This window comes from Eucyclogobius newberryi, unplaced genomic scaffold (genome assembly GCF_026437365.1).
Source record: "Eucyclogobius newberryi isolate DKJ021-1_F unplaced genomic scaffold, fEucNew1.0.hap1 SCAF_2, whole genome shotgun sequence".
Classification (NCBI taxonomy): Eukaryota; Metazoa; Chordata; class Actinopteri; order Gobiiformes; family Gobiidae; genus Eucyclogobius; species Eucyclogobius newberryi.
Window position 1 is genome coordinate 36,706,239 of NW_027315834.1, and position 12,571 is coordinate 36,718,809.

The window sequence follows — 12,571 nt, forward strand, 5'->3', positions numbered from 1 at the left end:
ATATATGCCGAGCTGCTCAGTAGTCTGAGATAATAGTATGATTCAACAGAAACACTTCACATCACCCATTTTCAAAAGTAGTACAAATAAATGAATGATTATCAAGTTGATATTGCCTTCATGTTTTCCAGCAGCTTGAAGAAAGAGTGAGGTTTTTTGGGTTGTGGCAAAAGTGTTGGTGGGTTGGACATAGTTGTTGGTGTTTTGAAATACCTGAAGTTTGTGAATTCACTATGAAGATTCTAGTGCACATATGGATGAAGGCTGCATTGGTGTCCTTTAGTCTGTTCTAATCCATTATAACAGAACCAGTCCTTCCATTACGATGTATGTGGTAGTATCTCGTGGCCAAACATTACGCTCAGAGTTTACCACTGGGACTATGCAGCGTCGTGATGTCATTTGACATTCCCCGAAAATGAAAAGTCTGTTGGGTAATGAGTGCTCTGGTTGGATCTAGGTTATGGCGGTGCCAGGAAGCGTCTTGCCGAGTGAGATGACTTCAGATGCTAGCGTGGTCTTTTTATAGTGTGGAGGTTTGAAATCCATATGAAGCATTGCGTTGGGGGAATTCCTCTTTTTGAAGCGTTTACTGTACATCGGATGTGGTTGGATGTTTTCTACAGTCTGGAAAATCAGAGTCGGTTCCTGTCACATTCGGAGATTGGTCTTTTTTTTTTTTCTAATGGAACCTGGCATACATGTGCTACGCCTTAACCACTCACCCACCGGGCAGAGATTATTCTAATGTGACTGACTTTGAGTATGTGAAGGCAGATGGGATATGTAGGCATTATTTTACATGTTCCACAATACATTCAAGAAAAAAGGAAATATGGTATGCGGCTTGTAGCTGCTTCAAAACTGACGACACACATTTATTTTTAATTGTGTAGCTGGTATTGGTAAAATGCCTTTCATTTCTCAGTTGCGTAGTCTTGGATTAAAATTATAATCCAACATTGCTGTTTCAACTCTTGAACAAATTGTTATATTGTAATTGTATGAAGTGCTCAAACTTGCCTATTAACTCATGTATGGGACTTTTTCCGTGGTGACCTATGCAATATCACAACAGTCTCTTGCTATAATCATGTTTTTATTGCTGCATTTTGACATTTTTTGATTAATTTAAACAGATTTTTGATTGCAAATTGAAATAAATCTCTATTATTTGGATTTCCAACTTCTGGTAAGGTATATTCAAGTGGGAAATGTTCCCTCTGCATTTGACCCATCCTTCTGTGCTACCAGAGCAGCCAGTCAGTGGTAGTGGTCGCTCAGTGCAGTGCCCAGGGACCTTTCTCCAAATGTTTGCTAGGTTCATGGTCTGGAGTCCCAAGCTTCCCACCTGACCCTTCCTTGTTTGGTTCTGGCTTGATTACAGTTTAGTCCCGATGTAGACTTGGTTTGGTCCATTCTAGTTAAGGTCTAAGTCCGGGTATAGTTGCATTTTACTCCAAATTTGGATATGGTGTGTGTGATTGCAGCTTTAGAAGAATGTGCTCATTATAAACAAGTTAAGCTCCAGCCCATACGACGATGAACAAAATGACATACTATATATCCGATAAATGTATTGTATGTTCCACTGCATCATATTACAAGCCTTACTGTTGCAACATAGTATGAAGAAATATTGAAAAAACCTGAACATAAATTATGCTATCAATATGTTTTATTGTGGTCTGGGATGAGATGAATACCCTGCCTGAGAAAGGTGTCCGTGCAGCGGTTTTAACATCCTGAGGCAGGCGTTCACAGTTCATTCAGCCTGCTGCGCGGACCTCCTGTTTGTGTTCCAGCCGAAAAAAACGCTGGAACTATCAAAATTCAGTGTTTGGACTTTGTTTGAATAGAATCTCATCAGTGCAGAGACGCAAAGATCTCAGAAAAGTACACAAAATGCAACAATATGAATGACAGAAATGTCTTAAGTTTTCATGATTTTATCCACCGTCGTCTTGCCTTCAATAGCACCAACATGTTTGGTTTAAGTGCTTCAATGTTCCGTAGTTCCATAGACCGACCAACAAATCAACCAAACCAACCAAATGCTGGCCTCCACAATCAGCGACCACAACATTGGATTTCCGTGTCCATAGAAAGTGCTTGCTAAGCCGCTCTAGGTCCAACAGCAGATTCCGTGTCTCGTAGGTCCATTCTATACGTGTGTTTGTGGGTGTCTGTACAATAGAATATTATGGGCAGATCTTGACAGTTGAGCTGGCACTGTTCATATGGACTCTCATTTCTTGGATGCTATTGATGATTTTCTTCTGATGCCCAGCGAGGTTTACCCCGACCCGCCGTAAATCCCTACAAAAGAAAACAGGGGGGTCAATCATTTTAGGTTAGAGTAGCAGTCAAATGCAAAATAAGAATTCATAGTCTAGAGCTGTTTCTAGAGCTTTTGGCGGGCGTTCAATAGCCAAAGTTGTACTGCAGTTTCTTAAATGAAAAAGATCAATCAAAACTACAGGGCTAAACTGTTTTAAGCAAAAGAACAAGAGATAAACATGTTACTTTTGGGGCCATTTTAGTGATGGGGGAGGACATATGCCTCCATAGAGCCTGCTTCAGTTCAGTTTCATGTTCATTTGTTAAATATTTTTGGAATTTAAGACAAATCTGAAACGATAGTACATTTTATCAATTGCAAAGTCATGCGAATTACACTCATTATAAACAAACAGCTGGTGATCTGCTTAATCAATTCATTGTCATGCCTAAACCGCAGTTTGCCATGGTTGAGTTAGAGGTGAAAGCTTTACATTTCAACTACTACTATGATTCTAACTAACATTATATTTGTCTACTTACTCTGATGTCATCTGGGCCACAGTTTCCAGTGATGAGTAGCCTCCCTCCTCAAAGAGCTCTGTGTATCGGCCCATCTTTATAGAGTCCAGCCAGTCGCCCACTGTTTGGGTCCTGCTCGAGCAGTCTCCTTCTACGCTGGCATGCTCCACTAACAGGTTAGACACCCTGCAAACCACAAAAACATGAACAAATATTATTACAACGCCTTCAGAACCCATTGTGTTCACAACACTACACAATTCTTCAACGTTGTTACTAAATAGGGCCATGATGACTAATACTATTGTGAGGTTTTTGTTTCAGGGACACCACTGGATCAACCTATTACTTCAACAATTACTGCTACAATAACTATCTAGAGACATGGGGTGGGAGGGTGGGGTCGAGAGGGCAGAGGCGACCAGAGATGCTGGGATAAGCCTGTGTACAGAGGGCTTCTGGGTAATTAGAGGTGTGGTTAAAGAGTGGAGGGGTGGTTGCTGGAGGAGGAGTAGGAGGTTGAGACGTGCTTGAGACAACAATTTAAAATGTATGTCGGTGTAATCCCTCATTCGTCCAGGCGTGTTCCATAGTAGAAAAAGCTTCAGTTGTAGTCATCTGGACTCAGTTAGAAAAAATAGACGTTTCGACTCTCAGACAGAGTCGAAACGTCTATTTTTTCTAACTGAGTCCAGATGACTACAACTGAAGCTTTTTCTACAATTTAAAATGTAAAAAAAACAAAAACATGATCCACAGGTGTTGTAGATTAGAACTATATAGCAGACAAAAGCAAAACAGAACTATTTGTGGCTAAATGTGTATTTCTTATTTTCACCGCTGCTACTATTTTATTAAAGGCGCAATGGACGATTTTTCGGCGATTTGAGAACGCAGGCGGAAGTGCGTATGCGCACTCCCCTGTGTGGACCGATACAACACACACGTGCGTTTGTTTATTAGCGCAACGGATCGCATCACATCTCTCGTCTCCCGTAGATTTCTGTCCACTTCTGCGTCAGCTCGAACTGTCTTTCTCCGTCTTCATTTTGCCCCGTACACTGAGGGAACTATATTATGATAGATCCATGCGCTTAGGCACGCGGAAACGTGGGGACGAACCGCACGCGGCTGCAGGTGAGCGATAGGTGTGTTTTATGATTGATACGTGGCAGGACAAATGATTTATCCACGCCACGAGGAAATATGATTAAAAAAATTGCTGAAAAAAAAATCACCTTTAAGTAGGCAACAGTTACAATAAGTAGCCATGAGTTTCAGACTGATAAAATCCACATTTGTCTGTCCTGAAGAGCGAAGTGTCTTTGAGTGTCATGAAAAATGCTATAAAAGTGTTATTATTATTGTTGCCATGCAATTATATATTGAAAACATAAGCCAAAAGACCTCAAAATGTCACCTATCCTTTTGCTCTAAGGCCTATACAACATCATAATACACTTTTACCAAACAAAAACAACATCTACTTCACATGTGTGTGAATTCAAATCTTGTCAACGTTACCTGTGTGATGAGTTGACCAGCTTCTTTAATGAACTGGGGTTGCGGATGAACTTGTCCAACAGGCAGACTATCTCATCAAACTTGGGCCGGTTGGTGCGTTCGCGCTGCCAACAATCCATCATGAGATGGTACAGAGCTTCGGGGCAGTCCATGGGCCCGGGCAAACGGTAGCTCTCCTCCACTGCCTTTATGACCTGCCAGCCACACAGAGAAAAATACAACAGACAAACACAGGTGAGAGCTGGACATAAACTGGACTAAGTACCTCTCAGAGAGAAGCTGTAACTTCATCCATCTTCAGGAAAAAACAGTTCGAAGAGGAGAGGAATAGCTTGGTTTTATCAGTAGTAAATGGGCAAGCTATATTTACTGTTAATAAGGGTGAGGTGGTTGGTTTATCTCCTTAAGTCTAGATACTAACCCTGGCAAGGTCAAAAGGAGTACACGTAGCATTAATTGGTAACAAAAATATTAAAGAGATATTGCTTGCAAGGACTGACGGCCAGGACTGAAGCACTGTCCAGGAGACACATCATGTTTTTTTATATATTAAGCTTCAAAATGCGAGAAATTAGTCTAATGAGGAAGTGAATCTAGACGCGATTGAACTTAAAGATACACGAGGAGCGCGGACATGCGATATACGGCGGTCTGCAGTTTAGAAGCCCCACGAGCCAAAAGACAATATGTGCATCATTACCATGGAGCATATTTCTGTGTAAATATCTCATGTTACAATGCAGCACTCACTCGATAACTACGAGTTCAGGAGCAGATGAACCAGATGTGAAGACAGAGACACGGGTAAATACGTTCACACAGAGTCATCAAGGACAGAGGGGACAGTAGGGACAGTTGTGATGTGTTTTCTGTTTGTTAAGCTTCAAAATGATGTGTTTCATTACAATCCAACTCATATTCACTGAGAAAATATACTGAGTAATTAGTCCCGCAGCGCAGCGGACGGCAGGTGCACCGCGAGAACACCGGTTCAAAAGACGCATCACTACCGGTTTTTTATGTGTAAATATCTCATGTTACAACGTGGGCACCTGCGATTTATTGATAGGTGTGGCCCGTATATGTACATTTCCTATTTTATTAGTACATTTTATGTGCACGTTTTTTATTCAGGAGCGCTGTAAAGCCGGAAAAGTACGGTACTTTTATTCATTCAAGGAAAAATTATTTTGCTACAGACATGTAATCCTTCAGCAACATTGACAATGTGATAATGCCACTATCACAGTAAGAACTACTATAAATCTGTATTTTATCAGGTCAATTTCCTGGTACAAACAGAACAAATACACATTGAAGACCCATTTATCGTCATGCCACTCATTTGTGAAATATGGTAGATTAGTCTTTGTTGTACTGGAAAGTAGTATATCTATCCAGAATCTTGAGAGATCGGTCGTGTGAAGCTGTTTGCAGGTTTGTACAGAAGACGTTTTTGTTTGTCACATTCTCAGCTCTTCAACACCACTGGGATTGTCAGCATCTGCCAGAGTCAAGTGCCTGCAGGAGAACTCTGAATTGTGGTGGTTGAGCAGCCTCCGGGCAGTTGTTCTCTATCTGACCCCAACCTCCAACCGTCAACTCAGCAAGACTAAACCAAAATTACCCAACTCATCAAAACATATCCCGATGCTTAATCCGTTCATTTGCTCTGCCGCAGTGCTCTTTTAATCATCGCCGCGACTAAAACAGAAACGCTTCTTATTGGCACTGTGAAAATTGTTAGATGAATAATGAATAAATCTCGGGTCGCTGAGTTTAAATCCTGCAAGCTCCCCGGTCCCAGCCTAGTTCTGCCAGTGCGAGACACAGAAGGGAATTGATTTGTTGAGTTCATGACAGCTTTACTTGTGTCAAAATCCACACAAAAGACAGAATGCGCAATGCAACTCACACCCAAAGAGGGAGGGGAAAGACGGCAAATCAAATTACTGCTGCGATGAGTTGGAGAAGGCGGCGGGAGCGGAGATCACAAGAGGAGCAGAAGGTGGAGGAAGAGGTTCAGGACTTGTCTCAAAAAGATTGGCAAGGGATGAGCGTGTTTTGTTATAGAAGGGTCCGGAGTGTCAAACTATTTGGCACTGAAAAGACCGTGTGTGGTCCATTGTCTGATAATCAAATCATTTATAACTCCGCAAGCTTTTCCAATGTTTGCTTTCAGTTTGTGTGAGTACATTTTTTCTCGATATAAATAAAATAACAACAACAACAAAACGTTTAATATTGCATGATTGTGGCTTTCTGTTTGTTGGAGAGTAAATCCTTGTTCAAATCAAAATACCTGCGTGTTTTTTTTTCTCTGAGCATAATAAAGAACTTGAAAAAAAGATTGCTTACGACAAATATCATTTTATCAAAGAGATGCAAATATTTCCTAATGTTAAATGAGTAAATTGTATACATCTTGAAAAATGGCTAAAGATAATTGTCTGTAATGTATATATGCATCTAAGAGAGCTGAATGATTATAGTACTGCAGACTGCAAGAGCAAAATGATTGACAGAGCAGGAATCTTTGCAAAGTGGCTGTTGAGACATGGCGAGTTAATTTGCGAAAACGGATAACTGTTTGGAAAAAGAAAATGACACAACAGCAGTTATTATCAATGAAAGTAAACTTGGGTGGATACGCTCACAGTGGATTAAAATAGATATGGCTTTTTAATCAACTTTTCATTCTTATTGTAGCTTCAAACTAATCTTTGCATGACTTTCCTTTTTTTTTTATATAGTACCAGTATGTTCTGCTTTATATAAATCATAAACTAGCCATTTAGTCAGGTTAGATTCTAGTTTTAGGAATTCATAACATTCATTTCATATTCATTTAATTATATATTATGTCAAACATAGTGGATTCAGAATCCGGCACATGAGAGGTGACAGCGGTTGTATTTTGTTCTTTTTGGCTTTATTTTATTACCGTTTTGTAGAAACACTGCAAGTTCCCAAATGTTTGGGCAAACACTTATCTAACTAACAATTCAAATATTTTAGTACAAGTCCCAGGTCACTAATAGGCGAACTGCAGCCCGGATCTGGACTCGAGCGCAGTCTTGTCTCGACCCGAACCTCTGACACAAACTTTGGAGTGAACAGCATAAGCCCCTCATTCACAGAGAACGAGCGGCGAAGCCTCCTCGTGATCGAGATGAGCAGCTGACATTGTTTCAAATGAACTGAGAGTTTGAGTCTCTTCCTTTGTGTTCCCTCGCTCTCTCTCTCGCTCAAGGGCCCGACCTGCACCCACAAGCGCTGCCAAGCCCACGCACCACCGTGCGCTGAGCGCAGCGTGGCGTGAGAACGCTTTTACATTGCGGGAGATCAGTTGTGAAGAAGCGCTGCGCAGGATGAGTTTGCTTTGCAACATTTAACCTTTCTGCTCTTTAGAGCAACGAGAGAAACGTCAATGATTGTTCATGCAACGCCAATCAGCCAATCACATCGCTGCATTGTTTTGCGCTGTCCAGTGTGTGGTGTTCTGATCAGCACATCTCATGTCCGCTTTATATTCTACCTTAAATCAACTTTTAAAGAAAAATAAAACATTTAAATTTATTTTAAAAACATCCTTACCCAATTTGTTATAAAATATGATTAATTGGTAAAGTCTAAAAATGCCTTTTCTAATACTCTTTATTTAAGTTATAATATATTAACATACATTACAATGTAAAAGTGGCATAAAAGAAACCCTGTGACATTCTGGACGTGAAAGTTAATAAGTGACCCCCGGTATGAGTAGTATTCTGTGTGATCAGAATACGTCCCTCTATACGGCAGTAGAGCAGAGGAAATGCACTTCACGCTTTACTACAATGACTCAAGCCATTCAATATTACAGCCATTGACTCCTAAGTGAATGAGCTTGCATAAAACGAGAAGAAGACATTTTGCGAAACAATTAAGAGCAAACTTAAGCTCAGAGCAGGAGGGGGGGGGGGGGCTTAGAGCGAGGCAGGGTGAGCCGGTGCACTGGCTCTGCTCTGCACAGATCAGAGAAAATCCAGCATAACGCTTTCATTTAAACATCAAACGCCAGCTCTCCTCTTTCCTCTCATCCTCCGCCTGCTCATCTCCAGACTGCTGCGAGACAGACTGCCTAATAACCACAGGCAGGAGAGGGGGCGGGGGGAGAGGGGCGTGGGGGGGCGCCGGGGTCAGTGCTGGGCTGAGTGTGCATATGTGCATGTGTCTGTGGGTGGGAAAGCTCCAGTGTCACGCCAAACCAAACTTCAACTCCATTTCACAGTGTTAAGGGCAAGGAAGTAAGAAAGTAAGTCATCATTCTTGGCTTCAGTGGGGACTGCTAATGCAATTTGAAGGCAAGATGGCACTTTTAAGTAGATTACTAGTGTTAATGCTTGATTTTTGACGACTGAAATATTTGTTCTGAAGTCAACTTGTTTACATCACGCTGCGCCGCACAATTATAAATATGACATCTTCCAAGAATCAACATTTTTAAGTCAGCTGAGTCTATTTTTGACATATTGCTTTTGGTTTTTCACACATTTTGCTAGGAATGCCTAACAAAGTAAAAACAAGAGAAAAAACAAGGCATAAACTAAATAATGCAGATTCAGGCAATTAAAAGACAACCAAATTAACTGATGTCTTATGTTTACATAGTGTGACACTTTTTTACAGCTCTATTGAATTTCCTAAAACTCTATTCAGCCTGAAAGCAAATGGTAAGCTTGTCTGTAATAGTGTAGAAGATGTAGTGCTGTACTGCGTGTTCCTCACAGCATGTTCCTCAGCGTGTCAGGGTGGCTTTACTCTGGGCACCTCAGCTGGAGGATTTGACTGTAAAATCTTCAGGCCAAGGTCCTGACCAAGCCTCGCACAAAGATCTGCTCCTGACCGGTTGCTCCAGCAGCAGTGAAGGACGGATCAAATGCAGAGCAAAAAATTGCCAAGGTGTGACACGGAGGACTGAAGCAGCTGAGGCAAAACAAAATATGAAAATTGTCTGTGCTTTGAAATTAAGTCCTGTTTTAATCTTTCTTAAATTACTCGTATTAAATGTAAATGTTGATGATGTGTGCTGCAATTTTAAATTTTGGCTCAGCTCGCCCTTGAAAAACAAGTTCCGATGTCAATGTGTTTTTACCTGATTAAATAAAGATCAATACAATAAACATATCAATAATTGAATTTGGAGGAAAACATATTAAAACATTACAGAGCACTATCGCATTTCCACCAGATGACTAGATAAAAAATAACATTATGTCATTGTTAAAAGTAAAATAAAATGTAAATACAGTATGTCCACAAGAGGGCCTTATGTTTAACACCCCCTTTTCTAAATGGAATTGAAAAAAAAAATTACATATTCTTATCATCATCATCATCATCATCATCATCATCATCATCATCATCAAAAAGTACTATTTACATGTTCATGAATTGCATTGACTATATTAAAATGTGTTGCTTATTGAAATGATGAGAGAGTTACATTTTACTTTACACCACAAAGAACTTGGTCTTTTCAGAGGCAAACGTATTCCTATTCCTGGTGAGTATGCAATAATTAACACATACTTAATCCAACTCCGAGTCCAACTTCTGCAAACAGCCACCACCATCTCAGATCCACACAGCACGTGACCTTCCAACAATTAGACTAATGAACCGCTGGCTGCACTTCTGGGCTGGTTTTACTCTTTGAGCAGAAGTGTGTGAGTGATCTTGATACAAAGCCATTTCCAACTTACGTCCTGGTTGGACATCTCCCAGTAGGGCCGCTCCCCGTAGGACATCACCTCCCACATGACGATGCCGTAACTCCACACGTCACTGGCAGAGGTGAACTTTCGGTACGCGATGGCTTCAGGAGCGGTCCAGCGGATGGGGATCTTTCCACCCTGTGAAAAAAAATACTAATAAGTGGAACATATATATATGTATTGGAGTGCTGTTCATTAATTAGCTAGAATTACAGTGCTTGAATAATTAGCCATAATAATAATGACGGAAGAGTGGGTTTGTTATTCATGTTTTTTGTATTCCTTTTCTGTCACACTTTTTGAGTTTGGTTTTAGTTTTGTGTAGTTGTTAAAATTGTATTTGTTGTATTTCTGAAGTTTCTGCAAACTTTGTTTTAAAAGTTGGCAGTCTTCAAATGGCAGGACGTCGTGGACATTTTGAATATAACTTAAATGAGTATTTGGCTTGCATTTGACTTTTTTTTTTAGCAATAGTCAATACTCTTTAAATACTTTAAGACACCCGTAGTAGAAATATAGTGGAAAAAGTACAAAATATATTTTTGGCCCTTTTCAGTCTTATTTTTTGCAGTTTATTTAGGCCTTATAGAGTCCAACTAGTATCTTTGGTTGTACTTGGTGTGAAAGGCTTAAGAACCATGGCTATAGATTCAGACTGAGGCATAGACCATTTGGATAAGAACAAAAGTCATCGTAATACCCTTTTCTGTTAAATATTTGAACATGCTTAACATCTAATAAAATAATATGAATGTCATGGGTTTGAAAAGCTAAGTGATTTAATTTTAAAAAGTTGAATGTTTGAACTTAGTCTAACATATTGAGTCTAATAGTATATGGTACTGTAATTTAATGTAATAATAAGTGTGACAATATAAAACAGTCTCCAGTTAAGGACCTGAAAAAAGCCTAAAACATTGACCCCACAAAGCTAGAAATAGTCCTGGATTCAACGTACGGCAAGCTTCACATGACAAAAAGGGGGGAAAAAACGCATGCGCACCGCTTTTATTGTGAAACATTAACAGTCTTTATACGTGGCAGAAATATGACATATACTTCCTCATGCACAATGACACTAATGAGGACCAATTCAGCAGCACATTAATGACGGCAAATTCTACTTTCTTTCACCAGCCACCAACCCCCCTGTCCTAACTGTCGGGGGGCTGCAAATCCCCTACGTCTTTTGCCTCGCCTTCATAATCAAGCTTTCATTTCAAAAGACAGAACCAGTTCACGCGACGACTGCTGAGCTTGGAAGCAACCTGCGGTTTCCGTGAATGAGTGGTGGAATTAGCTTGATGCCATATTGATGGAAATAGGTGGCAGGATATCTTAGGCCTTGATTATTTGAAGGGTGAGAATGACTGCTACGTCGAGGAGGAGCGAGTCGGGGAGGAAAGGGAAGAAGCGTGAAGGGTGACTGACAACTCCTCCAGCGTCAAGACAGAGCTCGCCCGGGTGCTAATTGAATGTTGTGGAGACTGAACGGACTGCTAATTGGACCGTCTCCAGTTGGAAGAGAGGGGTTGACAGGATGACTCTCAGCCCAGGAAGCAACTTCATTTAAAAACCTACTGCTGCTGCTGCTGCTGCTGCTGCTGCTGCGCTGGGCTTGTGTCTTTTCCCCCTGCAGAATTTGATAAGTAGCGCACAGAAAATAGACAGCCAAATTGCCGACACGGTTTTTGGTAACATTTTATTTCCATACCAAGTGTAGTTCTTGTCAAAACAAAGCTAAAACTGTGAAAGTTATGAGCTCTTATACCACAGTTTTCTATGGTTCCACTGGTGCTCGAAATGGTAACAAGCAGAGGCAATGTGCAGTGTTCACATTTACAGTGAAGAACAGTTGTACTTTATTTAGTTTGATTTGAGTGCAATCTTCATGTTCACGGCTTCTTTGGGCTAGTCCTTATTTAAAGGCGTAATGGAGGATTTTTCGCCGATTCGAGAACTCAGGCAGAAGTGCGCACTCCCCCCGTGCCGCGTGACGGACAAAAAAGCAAAGTGCGTGTGTTTATTAGCTCGTCTCCCGTAGATTTCCGTCTCTTCTGAGTTAGCTCGAACTGTATATTATGATCGATCAATGCGCTTAGACACAGTGAAACATGCTGCTCTCCTGGGGACGAGCCAGAACGCGGCTGCAGGTGAGCGGTAGGTGCGTTCTATGATGATACGTGGCAGGACTAATCGGTCGTCCACGCCACGAGGAAATGAGACTCAGATTTAGTGCCAAAAAATCGTCCATTACACCTTTATTTAACTAATCGAGTCATGCTTTGTTCTGTTTTATTTTTAAGCACAGCACCAGATTGCAGTCATTTAAGAGTTCAGTTAATCCTGTTTAATACAAATGTAAACTCCTGATTTCTAAAACCGTGCGTGAAATTCTTACTAAAAGTACTTGTACTGACAAAACACAATCTTCCACAAACCTCTCGTCCCTCTGAGCACTGATTGTCTTTTGAACTGGACTGCTT

The 12,571-nt window shown here is 40.8% G+C and overlaps 1 protein-coding gene across 1 annotated transcript in view; it reads right to left on the reverse strand.

Moving 5' to 3' along the window:
* Positions 1 to 1,821: 1,821 nt before the first annotated feature.
* LOC140368254 (ephrin type-A receptor 5) overlaps positions 1,822 to 12,571 on the reverse strand; it is a 120,556-nt gene continuing 109,806 nt past the window's right edge. Inside the window, exons 16-19 of the mRNA XM_072455216.1 lie at positions 10,074 to 10,223; positions 4,327 to 4,520; positions 2,824 to 2,988; positions 1,822 to 2,319 (exon numbers count right to left, since the gene is read on the reverse strand). Of these exons, the coding sequence (XP_072311317.1) occupies positions 2,202 to 2,319; positions 2,824 to 2,988; positions 4,327 to 4,520; positions 10,074 to 10,223 (627 nt within the window). The 3' untranslated portion in view covers positions 1,822 to 2,201. The remainder of the gene's footprint in view (positions 2,320 to 2,823; positions 2,989 to 4,326; positions 4,521 to 10,073; positions 10,224 to 12,571) is intronic.